Source organism: Megalops cyprinoides, chromosome 16 (genome assembly GCF_013368585.1).
Source record: "Megalops cyprinoides isolate fMegCyp1 chromosome 16, fMegCyp1.pri, whole genome shotgun sequence".
NCBI classification, from domain to species: domain Eukaryota; kingdom Metazoa; phylum Chordata; class Actinopteri; order Elopiformes; family Megalopidae; genus Megalops; species Megalops cyprinoides.
The window spans coordinates 28,514,052-28,539,051 of record NC_050598.1 but is presented as its reverse complement, the minus strand read 5'-3'; the positions used below and the strand labels follow the sequence as shown (position 1 = coordinate 28,539,051).

The window sequence follows — 25,000 nt, the reverse complement described above, 5'->3', positions numbered from 1 at the left end:
CAGTGTTTGATCCTGGCTCACCAGCTGTAATCTCTGCAGAAAAAAAACCTCACCACAAACACACAATGCATAGCCTCACACATAATCCGTGCAAGAGGGAGAACTCACATGCACGAGTACGTGTGACTGCAATAATGTGTCATGTATGTATGTAATGATGCAATAACATTAAAAATAATTTTATTAGTGACATAAATGATGCAAAAAAGTTTACCCCTGAGCTATGGGGCCATGATAAACATGTTGCCATGTCAGCGGGGTCACTTAGTGTCACCTGAGTTTATAAAAGGACATGCTCAAATCAACCTCCGGCCCAGACTATAATTACCACTACTACAAAAAGACAGTCTCATTAATCACCTCTTTCTGCCACATTTACAGCTTCAAGGTCAAACGTTGTCATGAGTACCGTCATATCACTTACACAGACTTCGCTTAAATCATACCGGACAACGCTACCTAACTGCCTCCCGCTCCGTTTTCTCACATAAGCTGATATAAATATAAACTGGCTATACAGGACACCAAAACGTGGGCTATTTGGCATGTTGCGTCTAGTCTGGCAAAGAACCGTCTGGGCGTCTGACGCCTTTATTTCGCCTGATTTCATGTGCAAAGCCTCCCCTCTCGGAGGTTAACAAGAAATCAACCTTATTAGACGTTTTCATTGTGCCCGTATTTCGCATTCTGAGACATCGCATTGATCGTTATCCCTTTCAGCTAAGGCTAGACGCGTAAATATTATAATTAAGATAATAACGGGGGAAGGAGACTGACGGGGGGTTTTGTTCAGTCGCCCTGGTACTCGCGCGTGCACCTGTTCTGTTCCTCCCATCCTGTCCGGTCCGTTCGGAGTGGACCGTGTGATACCACACCACGAATTCAGAGGAGCAAAACACACACAATTTCACTCACTCACTCTCTCTCTCTCCCTCCCGCACACACATACACAGGCACACACACGCTCTCTCTCTCATACACACGCATACACACACATAGCAGACTGAAACCGAGATGCAGCCATATTATCCCAACCTCCTGGTGCAGTCACCATGACAACGGGGTGATTGGGAGACACTGCTCGCGCTGAATGTGGCCGATGCTTTCTTCCTTCTGAAATTGAGCTCGGTAGCTATTCAAGAGCAAGTTGCCTTGAAAGGGAGGAAATGCCTTTTTTGCTGAACAGGGAAACTCAGCGAGAGCCCAGAAGGACACTAACGTGTAGCCTACATTTTATACCAAAGAGCACCCTGACTGTTCGAGGAACTACCGGTAGAGCTAATGTTTAAGACATGCACCTCTCAATTACTGATCTCTAATGGTGTCTAAACTGCAAGGACACGGATTTCGGCATGGCACATTTCATGTATAATGTACAATGCGGCGTCCGCCGCACGTAACAATGTAATGCACTGATGGGGGTGGGTAGTTTTACGGAATGAAGGGCTTTGCAAAAGGCTATTGCTGTGGAAATATTAAATAAACATATGGCATCCTCAATAAAGGGGAGGGTGGACGATGCATAATGCAGAATACAATTGCACTTACCAGATGAAATACGTTCAAACCGGAGGAAAAGAGAAGCCAGCTTCGCACCGCAGATCCCTTTTCTCCTTATCCATCCATGCAAAAGATAAGATCGAGGCTTGTCGTTCACACCTGTCCAGCCCCCCTCCCCGGCACCCTTCGCTCGCTCCACACCACTCGACACGGACACTCGCCTTCTCGGCGCTGCGATCGACACAGCGCGCTGACTGGGCACGCGGGAGGTCCAGCCGGCGCGAGGTGGCAGTCCGACTGCGCGCGGAGTGCGGCGCCTGTGTGTGTGTGTGTGTGTGTGTGTGTGTGTGTGTGTGTGTGTGTGTGTGTGTGTGTGTGTGTGTGTGTGCGAGTTTGGCGGCTGTCGCGCACTTCTCTCACGTTGCGCCGACGCGAGCTAAGCTGCATTCAGAGCACGGGACCGGGGCGCTGCACAGTGTGCGTTTTGTGAGTTTAATGCTAGCGTCATTCAGGGTTCAGGGAATATATGATCCATATAGCTACGCGGTATAGAGCGGCTTTGTCTAGTTGCATTAAAGAGCTCAGAGCAGAAACAATATCAGCTCATGAAAGCGTCCATTAAACCTGAGGGAGCATAAATACTTGTCAAGAGTGAAAATATAACATATGCTACATATTACCCCTCTCCCTGCAAATCCTAAGGGGCTCCTTCTCTGGGATTCAGGCTCATTGATACCGCATAAGATGATGCTCGAGGCGTGCAGGTACCTACATTGAAGGTGGAACAGAGAGGCAGACAGATCACACAATGCCCAGGAGACATGTGGGGGGAGGGGCTGGGTATGGGTCTGACTGTGGCTGATTTTGGTCTGGGAGGGGGGATAAGTGGTGGTATATTGGCAGGTTATGATAAAGGGAACCAGTCTGATAGCACTAAGAGACAGACACACCTGCGCTTTTGTGTGCTTTCATATTGATTATTCAGCTCTCCCCCCCCCCTCCCCTATCACTACTCCCCTTCCCATGAAGCCAAGAAGCCCCCAACCAACACTCCAAACTATCCAGTAATACCCCCTCAGCAACCTTACCCTTGCACTTTTACCAACACAATTTGCTTATCTGGGGCCACTTACAAGACCCAGCCTACATTGTACCCCGTTATGCAAATATATAGGTAGATGTTTACCAAAGCCATTCAGGTTATGGCACAGGTATCAGGAGTACAACCACGGCAGAATTCTACCTGTGGTTTTAAACCTGCAACCTTCTGGTTGGAATGCTTGTTTCCTAACGATAATGCAGTTTCAACCAGCTAATACTCTGCACATCCCAGAAACGTTCCGACACCCCCCTCTCATCCCCATATGTGACCCCTTCACCCTGCTGCTATCCCTCTACCCCCCCCCCCCCACAGCAACGCAGGTCCGCCTCATGAGGGCTGAGGAGAGGAGGAACACTGGAGCCATCAGGCTGATCACCCTTGGGAGAGGAAAGCCATCACAGTGACGCGACGGAGACTGCCAGCCTCGTTTATTTATTCATTACCCCCTCCCCCTACCCCTCCCCCTCCCCCCTGCCCAGGACGTGAGTCCCCACCTCCCACGGGACACAGTCAGCAGGAAAGGAGGGGGACGGGGACGGGAACGAGCGGGGTGTGGGGGTGTGAGGGCGTGGAGTACCTTCAGTCAGCAGCTGGGATGGGACAGGCTCCCTGGATTCAGCTGTGCAGAGGCACAATATTCCAGAGATGATGTTTCAGAGGGGGATACAGAGAGGGTTAATTCTTGAGAGGGGGTACAGAGAGAGGTAATGTTTCACAGAGGGGTAGTGTTTTGAGAGAAGGGGTACAGAGAGGGGTGGTGTTTTGGGGGAAGAACAGAGAGAGGCAGAGTTTAAGAGGTCGGTACAGAGATGGGTGGAGTTATGGAGGTGGGTCCAGAGAGGGGTAATGTTTGAGAGGGGGTACAGAGAGAGGTAAAGTTTCATCGGAGGGTGCAGAGAAGGGTGGTGTTTGACAGGGGGGTGCAGAGATGGGTAGTGTTTTGAGAGGAGGGTACAGAGAGATGTGGTGTTTTGTTGGGGGGGTTAAGAGGGGGGTGGTGTTTCGGAGGGGGGTACAGAGAAGGGTGGAGTTTGAGAGGGGGGTACACGGTGTGGGATGAGGGGAGGAGGGCATGAGAAGGGATAGGGAATAGGGTTCATTTAAAGATCGGCGTGGTTGGGGTAAAGGATTTTGGCTATAATGGGGTAAAGGAGACCCATATTCTCTACCACAGGGGATAAACCCAAATTACCAAAACCTTTGTTAAAAGGCAGCAGTAAAAATGTCTTCAGATTTTTAAAACCTGGTTCATTTACTATACTGAAAAATTGTCAAATGTTTTCACTATCCTCTATGTGTTAATTTGCATGTGCAGTAAAATGTGTTCAAAATTTTAAAACCTGGCTCATTTACTTTATTGAGAATTGTCAAGTGTTTTTATTATCCACTACATTGCATGTGAGCTACTGTATTTTAAACTCAGTGTGAGGATGTGAGGGGGAGGTGAGAGGTTATTTTACCTAGCATACATTGCAGCTCTGTGGTCTGTTGGTGCTCTAATAGAATTTTACGTATTTCACTGGACCCAACAATAACACTTTACTCACATTATTAATCCCATTCATCATGAATGTGATTTTTTCCCCCTTCACAGTCACTTAAGGGGCTGTGCATGATGCTGTGAGAAGGTGCATTAGACCCCAGGGCCCCAGGTCAGCCACCCTGCTCTAAATAGCTCACTTAGAGAGCTGGAGCACTCCCCTGTGCTACACTGTGGTGTCTGTAACCAGTGAGTGTGTGGGAGGGTGTGAACATGTGTGTGTGTGTGTGAGTGTGTGAGAATGTGAGTGTGTGAGAGGGTGTGAGCATGCGTGTGCGAATATCAGAGCGCGACCATGTGAGTGTGAGAGTGCAAGTGTGTGAGAGCGGGCATGTGAGTGTATAACTATGTGAGTGTGTGTGAGGATGAGCATGTGAGTGTGAGAGTGACAGTGTGTGTCAGTGTGAGAGCATGTGTGTGAGTGTGAGCATGCAAGTGTGTGAGTGTGAGTGTTGTGAGAGTATGAGTGTGTGAGAGCGAGTGGGTGTAAGAGTGTGAACATGTGAACGTGTGAGTTTGAGAGAGCGAGAGAGCGAGAGAGTGCGGCTGACCTGCTCCATGTGACCTGCCAAAGGCAACAGCTTCACTCCGTTACACATGCACCAAGCAGCCCTCGCTCTCAGACACAGAGCATTTGCAACATCTCAGATAACCTGCTTTCCCCTGTGAAATTCACTTCGTGCCACCTCCACACTTCTCTTTGTGTGAGCACTCCTGTGCTCAGCGCCAATGTGCTGACTTAGCCAGAATCATATATAAAAAAAGAATCCCTTGGATGCGCATCGATCCACTTTGCGTTTACAGCGTGGAGTCGGCTGGATTTCCACCATGCACGGAGGCTAGGATATTGATCATTAATCACCAGGGAGACAACCGCGGCTGCCGACGTGAATCCGATGCAGCCCTTCGGTTTTCCAGCATGTGCACAGCCTGAAAGAGCCAGGCCTTTTGGAAGAGGAGGATGCTGGGAGTGACCGTTATCCAATTACAATTTACACATTTGCACCCTTTTACAGGAGGGCTGACACCGCTCTCATTTTTTTATCGTGTGGTTAAAAATTTACATTATTTTACATGCTAACTAATCATGCAGATGGATTTTCACTGAATTTAATTACATTTGACTATCTTGCTCAAGGCTTTAACCCTTCTGGTTACAGGCTTGGCTCCCGTACCAGTATCTTGCACCGCTTTAAATGATATGGATGTGCGTGTCATAATTTGTAGATTTTCAGTCTACATTTTTAACATGTAAATAAACAGATGTAAATGTAACATCCAATCTTTGTCTGTGTTTGCAAATGCGTGTGTGTGTGTGTGTGTATGTATGTCAGTGTGTGCGTGTGTGCATGTGTGTGTGCGCGTATGTGTGTGCATTTGTGTGAGAGTGTGTGTGTGCATTTGTGTGTGAGTGTGTGTGTGCGCGCGCATGTGTGTGAGAGTCTGTGTGTGTGTGTGTGTGAGAGTGTGTGTGTGTGTGTGTGGTGGAGGGGGGGGGGGGGGGGGGGCTGGGGGGACTCTGGAGAGCAGAGGGTTGGAAGGGGATCCAGCTGCTCCACCGGTACAATGAGGCAGCGTGATCTGTTTCTCCCGAAGAGAAGGACATGGGACAGGAAGGGGGGGAGATGGAGAGAGATAAAAAGAGACTCAAAGAGAGGGATAGAGCTGGAGAGAGGAGAGAGGCAGAGAGGGAAGCTTGTGAATGGTGACCTTGTCAGCTGGTGGTGGGGGGAGTGCCGTAAACGTTTGTGTATCCGGCTTCAGGCCCTCCGGAGTGCACAGGCTGTCGCGTTGGCACGGAAACCATTCCGAGGGATGAGACGGCGCTGCCAAGGCCAGAGAGGGGCCTGCTGGGCTGTTAAAAGCCACCCCAGTCAGCAACCTGGAAGTGACCCGCTTCCCGGCAGATCCCGCTCCTGCAGGGCCTGGTTCCTGACCCAGACCGGCCCAGCGCACTGCAACGGGATGGGTGGAGAGGGACCGGCTCTGCCCACTGGACCGGCGGTCTTCACTGGAAAAGAAAATGTGCATGCTATCTGCATTATTAGGTATTATTGTGTGTATTATTTTTGTATTATTGTATTATTTTTGCTGGTTCAATTCCCTGCTGCGGAAGTGCTGTTGTACCCTTGAGCAAGGCACTTAACCCAGTTGCCTCATTAAATATCCAGCTGTACAAGGTACTTAACCCAAAATCCAGCTGTACAAATAGATAATATGTAATATTGTAACCTATGTAAGTCACTCTGGATAAGAGCGTTTGTTAAATGACCGAAATATAATGCATTGCTTTATAAGTCATATTTTAAAGGAATAAAAAAAATTCTCATCATCGTTTGACACTACAGTTCTTTTATCTACACTGTGCAAATGGGCCCTGCAACACAGATATGGCAAAGATGGCTTGGTAACTTCAACACAGTGCCCAGTGATGCCTTAATTGTTTTTTAAGAGTATTACAGGGAGAGTGGTGGAGGAGATGAGGATAGATTTTGAGGTTCTGATCATACCAAAATCATTTGAGCAGAGGGACAATCATCTGCTTAAATGTTCATTTATATTTTTACGCTTCTGCTCATTGACCACCGCGGGGTACTGTAAATGCTTGCAGAGGCAGAGGTGCTGTGTAAAATTGGTTTGACAATGATCTTTCAAAACGCCTAATTTTAATTGACTAAGAAATTACCACAGTCATTTGCACACAACAGAGTGCAAACAAAACGATTTTCGCACACATTTACACGAAATTAATGGATTTTTCATCTATGGCTATGGATGATTTTTTTTATCATGAATTTTGACAAATATTGGACTGATCGTAAGAAGGAGCAATCCAACCATTTGGTAGATCTCTAGTGCTCTCTGGTGGTGGAAAACAGTAATTATTCTCAGAGACGTAAAACGGTGTCCGTTGGAAACATCTTTCAACAAGCTACTGGAAATCAGCGGCATTTGACACAACCTTTTTTTACTCACACTCTAAAAAAGTTCTTTAGAGAATAATAATGACGTAAAGACAGTATCGTGTTTACTCCTCAGTGTAGATCTATGTATTTGTGAAATCTGGCAGTAATGAGACAATGTCTCAGGTAGCCTAAAATGGGTGAGTATGTGTTGTAAGCGACTAACTGTCCTGAACCAGTGTCCTGTGGAGAGCAAAATCGCGAGTGGCTGGCACAGGTCAGCGATAGACAAAATATTATTGTACAGAATCTTAACACCTCGTTCCCGTCCTTTCTTTGATCCAGTTGAGGAAAAAAACGATCATGAATTCATTAGCACCTCCGCTCTCATTTACATGCTTTACAACCGTACGTTTACAGTATTCCCTATCTCTTTTATTTACCACCAGAGGGCGCTAAATGCTTAGAGAAAGAAATAAAGCTGTTACCTAAACCTTAGATGAAAATGACTGAGCTTTTTAAATTTCTAATTCTAATCCAAAATAATAAGTCATTTACATAATTCTTCTTTTGCAATTTTTTTCTTTTGCATGTACATTCATATATGATTTATGAAGTTTTAGATAGATACAGGTTGGGCCAAAGGTAGAACAGAAAATGGGTTTTCTGGTTCTCGAGTGCTCTCTGGTGGTTGAAAGCAGTAACTGCGCTCAGACAAGGCTACAGAACAAAGAAAATATTTTAGCAACCCTAATGCGGTAGGTTCAGAATGCTTAATATCAAGGGCGACCCATATGGGACTTTTGCCATTTCATCTGCCTTTATTTTTTCATACACATGAAGGAAAGTATATATCCAATTAGTGATTTAAATGTAAATGTAAATTGCTCTCATTCACAGATTCGGATATTTGTCACTCATTTATACGTTGGACACATCTGATTTGACTTGTGAGATCTATGTAGTCTATAATGAATGCTTTTCTCAGAAATATTTAGCCATACACAATCTGTCCACCTTTTGCATGCAGGTCTCTGTTTTGAATGATTGTGACTGGCCAGGGTAATGACCCCTTCTTGTTTGTCTGTGGTCTGTTTATGTGTATTTTCAGTGAAACTCAGAGAACCAGCAGCGGGCGTTTCAGCTCGAAACTAAAGGAGGGAAAAAAACCTTGAACTTGTATAAACAAAAGAGCGAAACGGAGAGAGAGAGAGACCGAGACCCAGGGAGGCCTTTGTACCATGCTGGGCGCTTACAATGTTCAGTTATTGTTCTTGGTTGTGATGGCAAGTAGAAAACTTTTTTTGGTGACCCCCCTTGAATGAAAAACTGTTGGTGACCCTGCTCTGACAACATTTTGCACTGACATGCCAGTCAAGCTTCCTGGGGCAGTGTTGTGATTTATTTAAGAAAAATATATTTCTGTGGTGAGATGTCACACGCTGGCAGATGCCTGTGATCCTGACATCTGTTAAATCAGCATTTCCAAACCATGGCACCCTCTGTGCTTTTTCCCAGCATGCATAGTGACTCGTGATTAGACCTGGGGGGAACACTGTGCAAAATAAATGCAAACTTTTGTCCTAAGCCAGGGGGGAGCAGGGACAGTTTGAGCGTTGGGAATACAGGTAGTGTGTTGAGAGGGTTGGAGTTAGTGCATTCTGGGGAATAGCATGTGCAGGGGGTTTGGAACTGGAGCGTGTTATGGAAAAAGGAGCTCGGTGGAGGGTCTGGATAGTCTGGTTCAGCCGGTCTCGGTAAGAGCAACGACTGGCCCCAGTCCACGCATGTTTGCCTATGCTCTCTCTATGTTGAGCTGCCAATCTCCCCACTCACAGCGTGTCAGCCTCCTCCTCCCCCCAACCCCCCAACCCCACCAACCCCCACCCCGATTCCCGCCCCATCTGCATTCAGCTCCCCCTCTCCCCCTCCCCCTCCCCGGCACTTTCTCTCTCTCTCTCTCTCTCTCCCTCTCTCTTTCTCTCTCTCTCTCTCCCTCTCTCTCAGAGTTCAACAGGATGCTGCTGGTTTGGCAGGTTTGCATGTTGAGTTCGCGCAATTCCTGCTGAAGGCTGTTTCCTGACAGCTTTTTATTGTCTGAGAGAGAGAGAGAGAGCTGAGTGCCCAATTGAGTGAGTGTGTGTGAGCGAGCAAGCGAGCGAAGGAGGTAGAGAGAGAGAGAGAGAGAGAGAGAGAGAGAGAGAAAGACCATGGAATGTTGTGATGTCACCAGCCAAACCAGATACAAAGGCGTTGGGACAGATCAGAGCTGCACTCTGAGACTGCTGATTCCACAGACTGCCGTGCTGTAGGGGAACATCCGCAAACCCAATGTGAGTACACCCGGACTTTCAGTGCATAGACATCTCCTCTCTATCTGTCTTTCTGTGAGTCTCTTTCACTCTACCCCACTCTCACAACTATCTCTCACCCCCTCTCTTTCTCAAATGTCTTTTATCTCCCTTGTACAGAGCTCCCAACTCTTGCAACTCTATCTCCCTCCCTCTCTCTGTCTCTCTCTCTCTCTCTCTCTCTCTCTCTCCCCTTGTACACCACACTTTCTCAACTCCTGCTCTCTTTCTCAGATTTTAAATGAAATATAAGGGCATGCCAAGTTAATGATTGCTCTCTTTGTCTGAGAGAACACCCCACAAGGTCTCTCTTTTTCTGTTTCTCCCTCTCTCTCTCCCCCTCACTCTCACTCTCTCTCGTAGCAGAAAAACCACTGAATATAACCACTAACAGATTTGCATACCAGTAGCGTGACAACACTCTGGGTCTTTGTTTTACGACCACTGCCTTTTTCCCTACTTTTGCCGGGGCTGCTGTTGGTGTTGTCACCGTTCTGACAGTTTCTGTAAGTGCCGCTGAGGTGTTGACGGAGGCTAGTGGCCCCGTGCTTTGCTCTGGAATGAGAGCAGACAGAGAAAGCAGCATGCTGGAGACAGCCTGTACATTCTGCAGTTTCGGGGTACAGCTCTGTTTTGGGGTGGGTTTGAGGTTTACAATCTCAGTTGGAGATGGAGTGAAGTTGTGTGCCTGTGAGTCTGAGTTGGTGGTGGTGGTGGTGGTGGGGGGAGGGGGGGGTGAAAGAGACAAGCATCCCATAATTCCCAGGTTGGAATGCTAGGTTGGTTGTGGCATGCATGTGGATCTCCAAAGAAGGAAGTAAAGACTTAGAAGTGAGGGGAAAAAAAGAAAAGACGGCAAGTGAGAGAGAGAGTCAGAGAGAGAGAGAGAGAGAGAGAGGGAGAAAATGAAAGAGTGAGTGTCAGGAAGAAAGGCTGACACCAGATGTTGAAACTCGTCTGCAACCTTTCTTCCCCCTGCAGCAGAAGTCCAGCCGATGGCAGTTTGGTGACGGGCGGCCGGTGGGCGGAGACCATGAGCATCACGGCCGCGGGACGGTAGAGGGAGCTTTCGTCTGAGGTGGAGTCTCGCAGGACTCCCGACTCTCGCTCTCTGTTTGAGAAACAAGCACCTTTCTTTTCGAAACACGTTGTCGGGAGGGGAGGCGAGCTCGGCAGCCTGCAACAATGCTGCAGCAGATCCTGAAGGACATGTACATCGACCCGGACGTCCTGGAGGCGCTGAACGAGGAGCAGAAGAAGACCCTTTTCCTGAAGATGAGGCAGGAGCAGGTACGGCGCTGGAAGGAGCGTGAGGAGAAGCTAGAGAGGGAGGGAAACGCTGGAACCAAGCCCAAATCAAAAAAAGGTACCGTCCCGTCTGCGGTCACTCAGAAACCAAATCTCTGTCTCTACTCACTAACACAGACTACTTCCTAGACTTACACAAAGTCCACCCCCTCTGCAGCTGCCGGCTGTACAGGGGCAGCTCATGTCTCTATATGTGGCGGCTGTGACCATTGTGAGGAAGAGCTGGTCTGCTGGTGGGGAGTCGGGAAACCCAAACCCCTTTTCCACAGATGAGCTGGACCCAGGCCTGGCCTGGGACACCATCACTGCCTTTCCATTGCACTGCCTGCAGTCCGGCCTGTACCACGTGGCCTTATTCTGAATGCAGGGGTTCCTCCACATCTCGTCTGCAGTCCAAGGCTTGTTATCCCACCAAAAACACCAGCATTAATATACTTATACGTAGTGTCTGGTTGTTTTCTGCAAGCAGCAATGGTAGTATGCTCCTGTCTCCATTCTGTGTTTATTGCCCTAGTTTTAGCACCAGCGCTGATAGCACCATGTTTTATAAAACAGTTTGCCACCTCTGGCCACAGCTTGGCTGTAAGAAAGGCAGCATCTGTAAAGCTAGCAGTCTGAGCTGACATGAGTCAGCAAAGCAAAGAAGATTATGGCAAGTACCTAGAGCCTGCGCGGTTCCGGCGCTATTGTGAAAAGGGTGACTGGTGTTTCAGAGTGCAGCGAATAGTACAGCCTGCCGATCAAACACATCAAGGGAACAGGTTCTCAGGGTGAACTCCCTCACCCGCTCACACCCAACCACAATCAGCTGATCAATCACTCAGTCAGTCAATCACCAAATCCATAAAAACCACTCAGTGCGAAAACGGCAGTAACGCTGTAGCCAGTCTGACACGTTCCACACGGCAAACGAGGACAACGCAGCAACACCATCCTGCACATTCCATCTCTCCCACACTCATCTACACGCTTCATGCTCACACCTGCACACTTCACGCGCAGAGTTACACACTCCACACCCATCTACGCACTCCATCACTCCATACACACTTCACTCACCCCACAGACGCGCTGCGCACTCCGCCCTCTGGCTGTTCCCTGCTATCCGCAGAGCCATTGGGGGAAAATCCCCAGAGCCAGCAGGAAGAGCGAGCAGTTCTTGTAAAGGACGCTGTTATTGTTAAATGAGACAGCACATTTCCCATCCAGAGGAATGCTTTCACGAGCAAATACCACCACCACAGAGCATGGAGGATTCATAAACAAGGGCTGATAAGTCAGTCACATCACATTACATTATTGGCATTTAGCGGACACTCTTATCCAGAGCGACTTACATTAGTTGCAGTTTTTTTTAAGCATTATTTTTTAAACAATGTTATCTATTTATACAGCTGAATATTTACCAAGGCAACTGTTTCTTTAAGTACCTTTTCCAAGGGTACAGCTGCAGTGCCCCAGCTGGGAATTGAACCAGCAACCTTTTGGTTATGAGTCCTGCTCCTTAACTGTGCTATGCTGCCATGCCATGTTCTGCTTCTCCGGCAGCCTCACTCTCCCCTCCTGAGCCCAGAGGCAATATCACCCTCATTTTGGGCTGAGACACAGTCCAGACCCTGGTTTAGAGGGCCCCGAATCTAGGCCAAGGAGCTTACTTGTTTGTGTGTGTGTGTATGTGTGTGTATGTGTGTGTGTGTGTGTGTGTGTGCGTGTGTGTGTGTGTGTGTGTGAGAGATAGGTTAACCATGAGCAAGAAAGAAGGAACAGAGAGGCAAAGCATTTTAAAAATGACAATTGGCTGGAACCTGTTTGATGTGGTCAACCATTTCAATGGAGACACCCGTCAGCTGTTTCTTTGATACGTTTCAATGGTGATTTAATAGTGTTTCACGTTTGATGTAGTACTACACGTCCTTTGTGAATTTCACATCATCGTTTTAATTATAACAGACTGGGGATTGATTGTTTTTGTTTGTTATAACTTGAATGGCATCATGGGAAATGCTCTAAGGCAAAGTCATCACATTACATGCAATCAGAGATTAAGGAATTAGCTTCTGAGGTGTGACTCTTGGTTAAAGTTGCATGCAAAGCGATCACAAACAGGTCCAAAGTAATTATCACGTGGCAAGCACTTTGCCTACTCTCTTTGTAGCTGCTAGTGGTTTGTTTGTGTGAGCGTGTGTGTGTGTGTGTGTGTGTGAGAGAGAGAGAGAGAGAGAGAGAGAGAGAGAGAGAGAGAGAGAGAGTGAGTGAGTGTGAGTGTGAGTGTGAGTGTGAGTGTGAGTGTGAGTGAGTGAGAGAGGGAAACAAGCAGAGGAGAAAGTGAAAGAGAGAAGAGAGATGGGAGGAAAGGAAATGAGAGAAAGACCAGAGGATTAACCCCCCCTCCTCCTTAGCCCAAACTTCAGTCATGGAAAAAACAAGGCATTACATGTGAAAGCAAGAAGTGCCCAGAAAAACACATATACACACATGAGCACAAACACTTATATACATACATATGAACACACACACACACACACACACACACACACACACACACACACACACACACACACACACACACACGTAAAATCTCCTTGCCGTTCTGTCTCACACACACACAAACACACATGCACACACACACACACACACACAATCGCGCACACAAAAACACACACATGAACTCTGCATGCATGCACACACCTATGTGTTTTGCAGGAAAAGCTGGCCTGATCCTGTCACACAGTGCAGAATCCTGCCCCTCCACATTCCTTGCTGTGACAGCTTCTGTATTTTATTGCAGCATTCAAATGAGTCAGGACTCAATGTTCCTTTTCTCTGATATTCCCACCAAAAAAGAGGGCGGGGCTAAATAGGCACACCCCATCCCCCCCCCCCCCCCCCATCTGAGTTCACGCTAAGGGGGGTCCCCACCCAATTGGTGGTGCAATAGAGGAATGTCATCCTTCATCGGTACATGTCTGTCATCTGTCAATTTCAGTCTGACACCTGCGTCACTCTTCCAAGAAGAAAGTCTTTCTGCGATTAGGCTGATGACAACAAGCTAAGTATGGAGCGCGTGGATGAGACAAACAGCCCACTATGGAGCATGTGGAGGGCTTCACAGACAATGACCTCACTATGGAGTCTGTGGTGGCCTCCACAGACAATCAGCTCGCTGTGGAACATGTGGCAGACTTGACAGACACTGGAGGAACAGACCTCTCCCTTTTTATGGCAGACTGTTGGAAATGTCATGCATGTGTTAACATAAACTACAATATTACCGCTTATGATACCCCTTTCATACTCTAGCTTTGGCCCAGTCCGACTCCGACTATTACCAGTAATAATCATTACTCCACTAATACTGCAATAATAACTAAATGCAGGTAAAATCAGTGGAACCCAAGTGTTAAAGGATTCAGGAACAACAGTATCAAACCTGTAATATGGACTGTAAGACTACAGAAATACCTCAGCCCAAGGCAGGCCTAGTTTTTCGCCCTACGTCTTCACAAGGAAAATAATGAAGTTTCTGCAGTCATAGCCTTGTTCTGGGCCTAGTGTTACCCCAATGATGTGGTCTCCCCCGGAAAAGGGTTCAGCCGGATATTGTAACTGCTGTGGAGGTATGTTTTTGGCTGGCAGGAAAGGGGCAGAGGAAAAGGAGGTCAGTGATAGGGCCATTGTGGAGCACCAGGCTCTGGGCAGACAGGAAATGACATCACCGCCAGTTCCATTCGCTATAACAATTAAGTAAGAACTGGGCAGGAAGTACGGGGGAAGTAGGGGTGCTTGGACAAAGCGGAGAGCCATATTAATGGGCAAGATGCAGGAGTGTGTGTGTGTGTCTGTGTGACAGGGAAGCTGTCACACGTGGCAGGGTGGAGTCTCCATGCCACAGAACATCACTCTGCCCAGGGTGAATTTCCCACAATGCCACGAGGCTGTTTGCAATTACTGCACACAGGCACATCAAAGCTCGCCATTGCTTCTGTTAGAACCTCGGCCATGTGCTGCTCAGATTGCTATAGATTTTAACCCCACCCGTGTGTTCACATTCCTGTATCCTGTGCATACAGAAACCATGTGACCAGAGCTGAAAGCACTATGATGTATATAACCAGTTGCGTGCTGAGTCATGTTGTGTATTGCGAGCTGTCATTTGGACATTGTGTGTTGTGAGCAGTGCCAACACATTACTTTTTGTGTTGGCAGTTGAGCCGGAGTTGGAGATAGTATGTGTTATGTGTTGAGCTTTCTGAAATATAAACCATGTATGTGTCTAGAAAATTAGACAGTAAGCAAGTACTACAGACAGTAAGTATTACAGAGCAAGCATTGTGTTGTGAGTAGCAATCTGTGTGTAACACTGTAAGCAGTGTGTTGTGAGTAGGTATTTGTGTGTAACACTAAGCAGTGTGTTGTGAGAAGGTATTTGTAACGCTGTAAGCAGTGTGTTGTGAGTAGGTATTTGTGTGTAACACTGTAAGCAGTGCATTGCAGACGCAGGTAACGCGGCTCCCTCTCTGAGTGTCTGTGTCCCTGCCACCCTCACACGCCTCTCCGCACACCCCTGCCGGCCGGGTCCCAACACGCTCGCTGATGTCATGAGGGATGTCACGCGAAGTGAGCGTCACGCCTGGTTACAGGTGCTCTTTCTTCCCGGATTACAGCGGGAGCTCTCTAATTACCGCCACTCCCGCGGGAGGACAGCTCATTGTCCCCGGCGGCCAGCGCGGCGGGGAGCGGAGCGGGGGCCGGAGCGGGCCGTGTGCAGAGACGCGTCCGTCTGAGGAAAGTCAGTAATTACCCACTCATTTCGGAACACACCCTGCCCAAAAACCCAGCCGCTCAAACCATGCTTATTACAGCGCCAAGCTGCAGGCCTGGTCTTCTGTTTAAGGGGCTATAAACTCCTCTCTCACACTCACACTCACACTCGCGCACTCTCTCTCTCTCTCTCTCTCTCTCTCTCCCTCTCCCCCCGACTGTTTTCTTCTTTCTTTCCCTCTCCTTTTCACCCCCCCATTTTCTGCTTTTCTGTCCCGTCTCACCCTTTCCCTGTACTCACTCTAGTCTGCCCCCCCCTTCGTCTCACTGTCCTCTTCTGCTTCTCTGTCTCTATCTCCCTGACCCTTTCCTCCTGTATTTCTCTCCTTGTGTCTCCCCCTCGTTTTCCCTGTTTCTGTCCCTCTGTCTCACTCTTTCTCCCTCTGTCTCTCTCCTTCCTTCTCCCTTTGTCTTAGTGTCTTTTTCTGTTCCTGTCTCTCTCTCCCTCTCTCTCTCTCACTGTCTGTCTCTCCCTCCTTTACCTTTTCTTTTTCTGTTTCTCTCCCCCCCATCTCTCTCTGTCTCTCTCTCTCTCTCTCTCTGTCTCTCTCCCTCCTTCTCCCTTTGTCTTGCTGTTTTCTGTTCCTCTCTCTCTCTTTGTCTCTCCCTCATTCTCCCTTTGTCTTTTTCGGCCCCTCTCTCTCTCTCTCTCTCTCTCTCTCTCTCTCTCTCTCTCTCTCTCGCTCTGGTGTTAAGCGCATATCTGGAGCAGGCTGCCCGTTCCCCCGCCGGGTCCCTCTTCATCCTCCGCGGCCCAGCAGCGCGTGAAGTTTATCTTTCACAGTGCCGGCGTCAGCAGGCACAATGGGGCGGCCGGGGCGGGGCGGAGGGGAGAGGCGCCGTGACGCGGGCCGCTCCAGCACGGCGTGTCACCCAAGCCGCCTGAGCGGAACTCCATTCCGGAGCTGCAGGGTCTGCGCCGGCGGGAACCGCTCGGTTACGCAACCCCCCCGCTGTCTCCGAGACGTTCTCAGTTACACGAGACTCTCACGTTTCCTGCCGGTTAACCCGAACCCCTAATACACCACGTTGCGCTTTCCTACGGGGAAAAACATGTCTGACATATGTCTTTTACTATAAGCACCAAATGAGCATGTGTCTACCTTTAGTTCTGTCCATATCTCTCTCTCTCTGTCCACAGCTCACAGTAATAATGTTGCTTATCTGTGGTGTTCATGTACAGTATCTCTCTGTGTCCAGGCTGAATAAAGAACTCACCTGTATCTCTTGCCCAAATTAAGTACACCGTATCATATCAAACCTTGACCTTTCTATAGCTTACTGTGAGCATATTGAGTTTTCTTTGTGTGTCTGTGGCCCACAGTAAGTGTCTTTCTGTGTCTGTAGCTCACAGTAAGAACACCCCTCTGTGTCTTTAGCTCACAGTGAGAACGCCCCTATGTGTCTGTAGCTCACAGTAAAAGTGTCTCTCTGTGTCTGTAGCTCACAGTAAGAGCATCTCTCTGTGTCTGTAGCTCACAGTAAGAACACCCCTCTGTGTCTGTAGCTCACAGTAAGAACACCCCTCTGTGTCTGTAGCTCACAGTAAAAGCGTCTCTCTGTCTGTAGCTCACAGTAAGAGTGTCAGCTGGCTCCTTGGACGAGATGGTGACGTTCAGGTCTGTGTGATCGGAGAAGTGGATGAATTCAGGTCCTCCAAACTCATCTATTCTGAAATGGGGAAGCCAAAGGTCTCCAACCTTCACAACAATACACGGTAAAAATATACTTACCCCACCTGTACAATTACACCCATTACACCCCTACAAATGTACCCATCCTTCCCTTTCAAATGCACCCACCATTACAGATATATCCATTACTCCCTTGCAAATACAACCGCTCTTACAAATATACCCACTCTTACAGATATAACAATCCCTCCCTTACAAATACACACACCATTACATATATACCCATTGCTTCCTAACAAATATACCCCCATTACAGATATGCTCATTATTCCCTCACAAATAAACCCACCATTATAAATATACTTATCTCAACCTGATATACTTTATTCACAGCAACACTCAGTACAAATGCAGTACACATCACACATCTCAATAGCATACATGTCTTGCATTACATTTCTGTGCAATTGAGACTCTGATTAATCTTTTTTATGTAACACTGACCTTTCCAGACATCAAAGCGACATTCTCAGGAGCAGCCTGGTAAACAGAGGATCCTCAGAGCCAGAGAATGTTCCTCCTCAAACACCACCAGGGATACAGCTGCACTTTGAGGTGTGTGTGTGTGTGTGTGTGTGTGTGTGTGTGTGTGTGTGTGTGTGTGTGGACAAACTTACAACAAAAAAGAGATCCGATGGGTGTGTAATGGTAACAGGGTGAGACAACTTCAGCAGAGTAGTCACACCCAGACATGCATCTGTGCTCTCATACAGACCAACACACAAACATGTACGCTCTCACACACACACACGCACGCACGCACACACACGCATGCACGCACGCACGCACGCATGCACACACACTCTCTCACACACACACACACACACACACACACACACATTCTCTCTCACACACACACCTCCCTCTCTCTCCAACACATTTTCCACCTGCCAGAGTATACTGTGCATACGCACTCACATGGTCCTGCTTTGATAACACACTCTGCTTCTCTTCAGGGTGTCCCAGCTGTCTCAGAGTCAGACAAGCAAGCCCCTTCCTCTCAGGTGAGGTCCTGCAAAAGCCCCCACCCGTTACAGGTGGAACTCTGATCAGAAGTAGTTTGGTGGAGATTAAGCACTGGAATAATAAGGGATTTACAGTTTTTACTGAAAATATCAAACTAAATATCAGAAAGCACACATGACCTGCACAGTTTTCACCCTTTTACTAAGAAACTTAACATGCAAAACGTTCAAAATCTGAGAGTCATTTCAGAGGTTGAAGGTTGCTTTCCCATGTGGTTTGTAGCTTTTGTATCCTTAGTAAGGCACTTAAACCTGATTACTTCAGTAATCCAGCTATACCAAAGACAATATGAAAGGGGATGTAACTTGCCCTGGGTGAGGGAGTCTGCCAACTTGGCACCACCAGGCGAATAAATAATGTAACATAATTTACCCCTTTCTTCAGGAGAGCTCTGCGGACTCGCTGTCAGTTACTCACTCCCTCCCTCTGCAGGTAAGATTGGGTACTGCAGATAAAACACTGCCACAATGTTAAAATAATTGACTTCAAAGCACATGGTTTTCTGTACGGCCTCAAAAAGATAGCTGTTAATATTATAAAAATGAAATAAAGCAAAATGCAAGGTGACTCACATTTTATAGAATGGGCTTAGAGATGCTGTGAGCAGCTCTTTCCAGTCTCAGTATTGTTTTGTTTTGGGGACTTGATTGTTAATGAACTCCCAAAGAGCTCAATCTCAGCTCACAACATTCAGCAGTGTAAGGACCAGTGGGAAGCCTATGAGACACACTAGACAGACAATTAACATAAATACAAACGCACACACAGATCACTACAACAACAGATCACATAGATACAAACACACACCAGGCACACACAACTTCAGTAACAATTCACATATACACAAGTACACACAACACACACACACACACATCTCACAACAACAACAACTCACATACACACAAACATACATCACACACACAACTCACATATACACCAGGCACAGATAACCCACTACAATAACAGCTCACATACACACAAACACACAACACACACACGATTCAACATGTTATCCATTTATACAGCTGGATATTTACTGAGGCAGTCCTGGGTTCAGTTTCTTGCCCAAGGGTACGACAGCAGTGCCCCAGTGGAGAATCGAACCGGCAACCTTTCAGTTATGAGTGCTGCTCCTTAACCACTATGCTACGCAGAATGGTACTCTGTGAGTGTCTACATCCTGTCATCTCTTCCTCCTTAGGTCTTAGAGCCAGAGCCGCTGTCCTCCTCCACCGTGGTGAGTGTTGCCTGTTTTGTTTGGATAATTGGTAGGTAGTGACTAACCATCCAGCTCTGGGACAAAGGGCAGGTTGTGTCTCACAGTCAGGAAGTCAGAGTAATCGTGACAGATGAAATGACGGTAGTACCTTCAGCCTGTTTGTGGAGAGAGAGGAACAAGGCTAACCTGCTGTGTAGCTGAGCTGGGCTGTGATCCAAGTGTGCTGTTGGGTCTTGTCGTGTATTGTTTTGGGGATTGCCTACATTGTGAACAGTAGTGTGATTAGTGTGCTTGGCCTTGCTCTTATGTGCGGTGTGGGTGGAGTATACCTGGCCTTGGCCAGACCTTGCCTTGGTATGTCGCTGGGCTGGTGTGTACTTTGCTGGGTCTGTGCTCCAGTGTGTAACTGCACTGGTGTGTATCTTGCTGGGTATTTGCTCCAGTGCGTAGTTGGGCTGGTGTGTACCTCTTTGGGTCTTTGCTCTGGTGTGTAGCTGGGCCGGTGTGTATCTTGCTGGGTCAGAGTGCAAACAGCTGTCTGTGAGACACAGAAAAGACACTTTTCAATGGAAACTGTCTCAGAAGAGACACGCTGGGTTACAGTACATTATGAATACATGCAGGAGGAAAGAATCCAGAAAACATTGCTACTGTCAGCCGTGTCAGCACACGGACAACACAGACACATCACCACTGCTCACACATTATTTTCTTGTTTTCCTTGGTAGTTTTTAGTTTAAGGTTTACATACATATTTTGGCGGCTGCTGGGCTGTAAAGCTGAGAGCGCAGAAGCAGGTGCCCAGAAATGTTAGGCCAAATCACCTCTGAGGGGAGGATATGACTTAATTCTACAATCAGTTAGGCAACAAATGCAATATAATACAAGTTCATTGCTTACAAACCAAGTCAAATTTGAATTAATAATGAACTCTATCCCATATATCCTGACATGCTTAACTTCCGCACAAACAAGACCAAGGTGACAGTGGTAAAGCGAAATACACTTTCCATTTTATGATACTTTGCCACTTGGACACAAGGTTCTGCCCGAGAGATTTAATTGAGTACTTCCACTGACGTATTAATCCTCATTCCTTTTGCACACTCGTTCAAAATTACGTAAATTTGAGGTCATCAAATCCATTCCTAACCACGGCAGCAGACTGGACAAGTAGTACATTCACTTAGCGACCATGATTCCCAGTAAGCCACTCGACCTTCTTACACTGGAAGGTCTGAAGAAACTGATTTATAAATCCTGACATTTGAGCCAAATAAATATCAGGTTTTGATCTACAATCTGATTCAATGAGATTTTTCTCTTGACAGCTAACGGGTTCAAACAAGCTACATGAATTCCATGAATCCACGGTTTGATCTGTTTACTCAAAAAATTTACTAGCTATTGTTAGGCTGATAATCAACTTCACTGGCTCCCTAGTTAGCTAGAAGCAAGCTCAGCCAGCAGTTAAGACAGGTAACTAAATACATTTGCGATTGTAAACAACAAATACATGCGAATTTGTCGATCTTCAAACGTAACAAGAATTAAACAATATTTTAGACTCGACTCTCCAGATAAACTATTCTCACACACTGAGTTAAGCGGTAGCCTCAATTCACTGTGTACGTACAAGGAAATGAGGGTTGAGTGGCAGAGCAATTGGTTGCCCGTAAGGTTGTTGGGATCCATTGCTTTATCATAAGGTTGTGTCTTAACACCCCTGCAAGAAAAGCTCTGTACAAGTAGATGTGAGGCTAAATTCTCACCATAATATAGTTATTGCCCACTTAGATCCAGATCCAAAGCATCCCATTGGCTTCATTTGAAAGCTATTTTTCTCAATTTCAATAGGAAACCCAACTCCTATGGGGAGACTTCAGCTGGACAAGACTGGATTTTAGATAGATGACACTATTTTGCCAAATATTTCAAGTCAAAATGACAGCCAGAAGTGCATACAATACTGCTTTGCATTTACACATTTATAATTATTTAACAACAGAAATTGCAGAATTATTAATTATATTAACTAATAATTATTATTTGCAGGGGCGTTGGTTTCCCTTGCCTCCACTGAGCAGCTGGCACTGATGTATACAGTATGAGATGAAACTGTGATTTCTGTAATAAAGGCAAAGGAAAGGTGCAGTCCCTGATTTCCCAGTACAGTACTTACAGTATGAGTTAGCTATTCACACACTCAGCAAATGCACGCCCTGTGGCTGTCCGAGTGCAGCCAGGCCAGCTGTCCCTCGCCCCATGGTCCTGGCTCCACACCCCGCACCCCACACCCCCCCTCGCACCTCACCCCGTATCCTCTTACACGCAGCTGTTCCTCTCCCCGTTTCGGACATGCCTCGTTCTCCACGCCGCGCCCCTCACGCCTCTCTGTCGAGCAGCTGGCGAACGCAAAGCTCGCGGCGTGAGAGTTTCGCTGTGGTCATGCACAAGTAGATGCATGTCTGGAGAAAGGGGGGGCGGGGGGGGGGGGGAGCTGGTGGTATCTGAACAGACTGTGCTGCTCTTCACATGTACCACTCTGTGAGTGTGGGTGTGCATACATGCGTGAATCGTTTACTGTTTGTATGTGTGTGTATCTGTGTGTATGTATGCCTGTGTGTGTGTTAGTGTGCAAACAAGTGTGCGTGTGCATAATGCATGTGCATATATTTCTGCATGTGTTGGTGTGGGTGTGCTCGCACGCACGTCTGTGGGCATGTTCACATTTGCATTGGAGCAAGAGTAAGAATGTGTGTGCATGTTTGCGTGCGTGTGCATGTGCACGTGTTCATGTGTGATTATGCGCATGCCGGTGCTCGTGCACGCCCGTGTGTGTTTGTGCAGTCGAACGCGCGGTGCTAGCGCGTCGGCGTGCGTGCGTGCGTGCTTACACGCCGCGGGCGTGTGTGTGTGCGCGATATTAGAGGGAGAGAGTGAGCTGGTTTGGGGTCCCCTCGAGCAGATGGCTGAGGGACTTGAGCCGGGAATGGCGGGGTCTGGGACGACGCGAGCACCAGTCACAGATGGACGGGATTGTGGCGGGGTCTCCTGGGGCGGGGCCAGGGTTCTGTCCCCGCCTCCAGCCCGCAGCTGCGCCTGGCGGCGAGGCTCTTTGCAGATGGCCCCCTCTGTGGACCCTGCAGAGCCGGGAGAAAGGGGGGAAAACAGAACGGCGTGGCGGCGCTTGTTTAGATCGGGAGGGGGAGTCAGGCCTGTTTGGATTTACATCTGTCGTAAAACTGAACAGTGTATAGGCGTGCTTTATATGCCTGAGAGGTCACATGTTTTTGCAAGTACAACAAAAAAATGTGACATTCTAGGTAGGATTTGTCAAAAAAAATAATCCTGACCAGATTTGCAAACATGGCCTGTCAGAATCACGGCATCCCACGCGTTGTACTGGTGTTACCTGAGCTGGTAGGTGGGGTAGCTGTCTGCTTTCGGCAGCTCTGCGGCTCACCTGTGTGGGAGAGCCACCTGTTCCTTGATTGCAGCGCTCGTACTGACCGTGCTGACGGTGTGCTTTTCCCCGCAGGAATCAGAGGAAGACAGTGATTCGGGCGGAGCTGTGGACAGCCTGAGGGATTCGAGCCTCTACTACCGGCCGCATCTCAAGTTCAGCAGGGCGCCGTCGATCGCCGACAGGCTCCGCCCCCTGGACACTCAGCAGCTACGCGCTGACCCAGCATCCATCGCAGACAGACTCCGCCCCCCGTACTCCCAGGAGCAGGGCAAAGGTGAGAGATCAGCACACCCCCTGTGGACAAAACACACAAGCACCATGGGTGATGTTCCTGATACAGAACCAAATGACTGGCTGAAACTGCCATTTGATTTGCTTAGAGCTGTTTGAGATTGCATCCTGAATGGATTCATATGAGAGGGAATAGGCACTTGGTATTGTACAACTAAAGTAGGTTTTACAGTACTCAAACTATATCATTGAGGTTTTGACAAAAAATGTGATCCATTGCTATCTGATGAAGCTACATGCATTCCACTGCAGCTAGTTAGTCTGTTTCAGCGGATTCCTGCACATTCTGCCTTTGCCCACTGACGTGTGCATGTTGTCCTTGACTTTAATAGAAGCTCAATACAACAGTGAGAAAGCCACATGAAGCCTGGTGCAATTCTGGGCATAAAGCACAACACACAGACAATGACATCATGGACTCGGAGTGTTTGCGGGGGTGTCTCAGAGTAGAGACGCTTTCGATGGCTTCTGTGCTCCCTGTGACACACAGGGCTGCGGGTTCACATCCCGCTACACAGCCTCACCGCATCGTTATAATGACAGAGGAGATGCCGCTGATGCGCGTTGGTGGTTTAAATTTGGGTGACCGTTTCGAGGCCAGCAGGCCCACGGCAGTAGGTGAGGTCATCCTCTTCAAAGAGGAATTGTTCTCCAAACCCGTTTTGCCCATCCAAGTATAAAACTTAAAACGACGAAAACGAAATCCAGAAAACAGCCACACAACTTAGTTTCATGAATGCCATATTATTCGGCGGAGCGCTTTCTAAAGTCGCCCTTTACTTTGTGAGTCACTCTGGATCAGAGCGTCTGTTCAGTGACAAAATGCAAATGTAAGTAATACGGCTATATTAGGGTTTAACTGAGATGCTTTTACATCAAGTCCAAAGCCGTATGAGGAGATGAGTGAGTCAGAGGCAGGCTGCTCAAGTCTGTCGAACACACACACACACAGAGAGAGAGAGAGAGAGAGAGAGAGAGAGAGAGAGAGAGAGAGAGAGAGAGAGAGAGAGAGAGAGAGAGAGAGAGAGAGAGAGAGAGAGAGAGAGAGAGAGAGATCACTGGGGGGAGGAGAGAAGACTCACATGGAGAGACTGCACTTCAGAACCAAGAGTAAACTCCGATGGGACAGGACACAGAAATTAAAATTTGGGGGGGGCGGGGGGGGGGGGGGGGGGGGGGGGGGCACTTCAGACACATTCCACAACAGGCTGTCAGAATCTAATACTTATCCCATTGACGACGCAATGCAATTAACTGAAAGAACTAAATAGAGTCACTACCCCAAATGAAAGGAGGCCCATAAATAGCACAAACAGAGACAGCCCATTAGCTAGCAGAGTAAACCAGGGTGCCAGGAAAACATCACACTGCTGCCCTTTTAAAAAACACTGCAGCCAATCAAAATGCTCTTCAAGTAATTACCAGCACCAGACAACCAATTAGCAAGCTGATTGCTGCAGTACCTACAGCTGGGATAAATCACTGATTACTCAAGTACCAACAGCTGTAGTAAATCAGGAAACACACTCAAACCTGATGCGCTGCTTATGACAATATGCATTATGAGTGGATATTGTCCATCATGATTCATTCTGTTGTAACTGAGTCTGTGCCAGGATAACCAAGTCCTAGGTCTTACCACTGCACTCAAGGAGCAAGTTTGTCCACCATAACATGGGGTAGACTTTGTGTCCCATAGTGCCTATTCTGGGTCAACAGCCATCTCTTCCACAAAACAGCTAGGGTTAGGTTTGAAACTGAATATGCTGATCCTGG

At 47.7% G+C, this 25,000-nt stretch overlaps 2 protein-coding genes across 4 annotated transcripts in view; one reads left to right on the top strand and one right to left on the bottom strand.

Annotated features, from left to right (window-relative positions):
* Window positions 1–1,814, bottom strand: part of LOC118790664 (RNA polymerase II-associated factor 1 homolog) — a 7,409-nt gene extending 5,595 nt beyond the window's left edge. The window contains exon 1 of the mRNA XM_036547656.1: window positions 1,549–1,814. The gene's annotated coding sequence lies outside the window, so the exon portion shown is untranslated. The remainder of the gene's footprint in view (window positions 1–1,548) is intronic.
* Window positions 1,815–9,299: 7,485 nt separating this feature from the next.
* Window positions 9,300–25,000, top strand: part of LOC118790986 (SH2 domain-containing protein 4A-like) — a 21,194-nt gene continuing 5,493 nt past the window's right edge. Inside the window, exons 1-8 of one of the 3 annotated variants that reach the window (XM_036548173.1) lie at window positions 9,300–9,378; window positions 10,378–10,762; window positions 17,095–17,242; window positions 17,672–17,774; window positions 18,176–18,223; window positions 18,630–18,677; window positions 19,447–19,482; window positions 23,006–23,207. In XM_036548173.1, coding sequence (XP_036404066.1) covers window positions 10,582–10,762; window positions 17,095–17,242; window positions 17,672–17,774; window positions 18,176–18,223; window positions 18,630–18,677; window positions 19,447–19,482; window positions 23,006–23,207 — 766 coding nt within the window. In that variant the 5' untranslated portion in view covers window positions 9,300–9,378; window positions 10,378–10,581. The remainder of the gene's footprint in view (window positions 9,379–10,377; window positions 10,763–17,094; window positions 17,243–17,671; window positions 17,775–18,175; window positions 18,224–18,629; window positions 18,678–19,446; window positions 19,483–23,005; window positions 23,208–25,000) is intronic. The other 2 variants (XM_036548174.1, XM_036548175.1) reach the window with 2 other exon arrangements.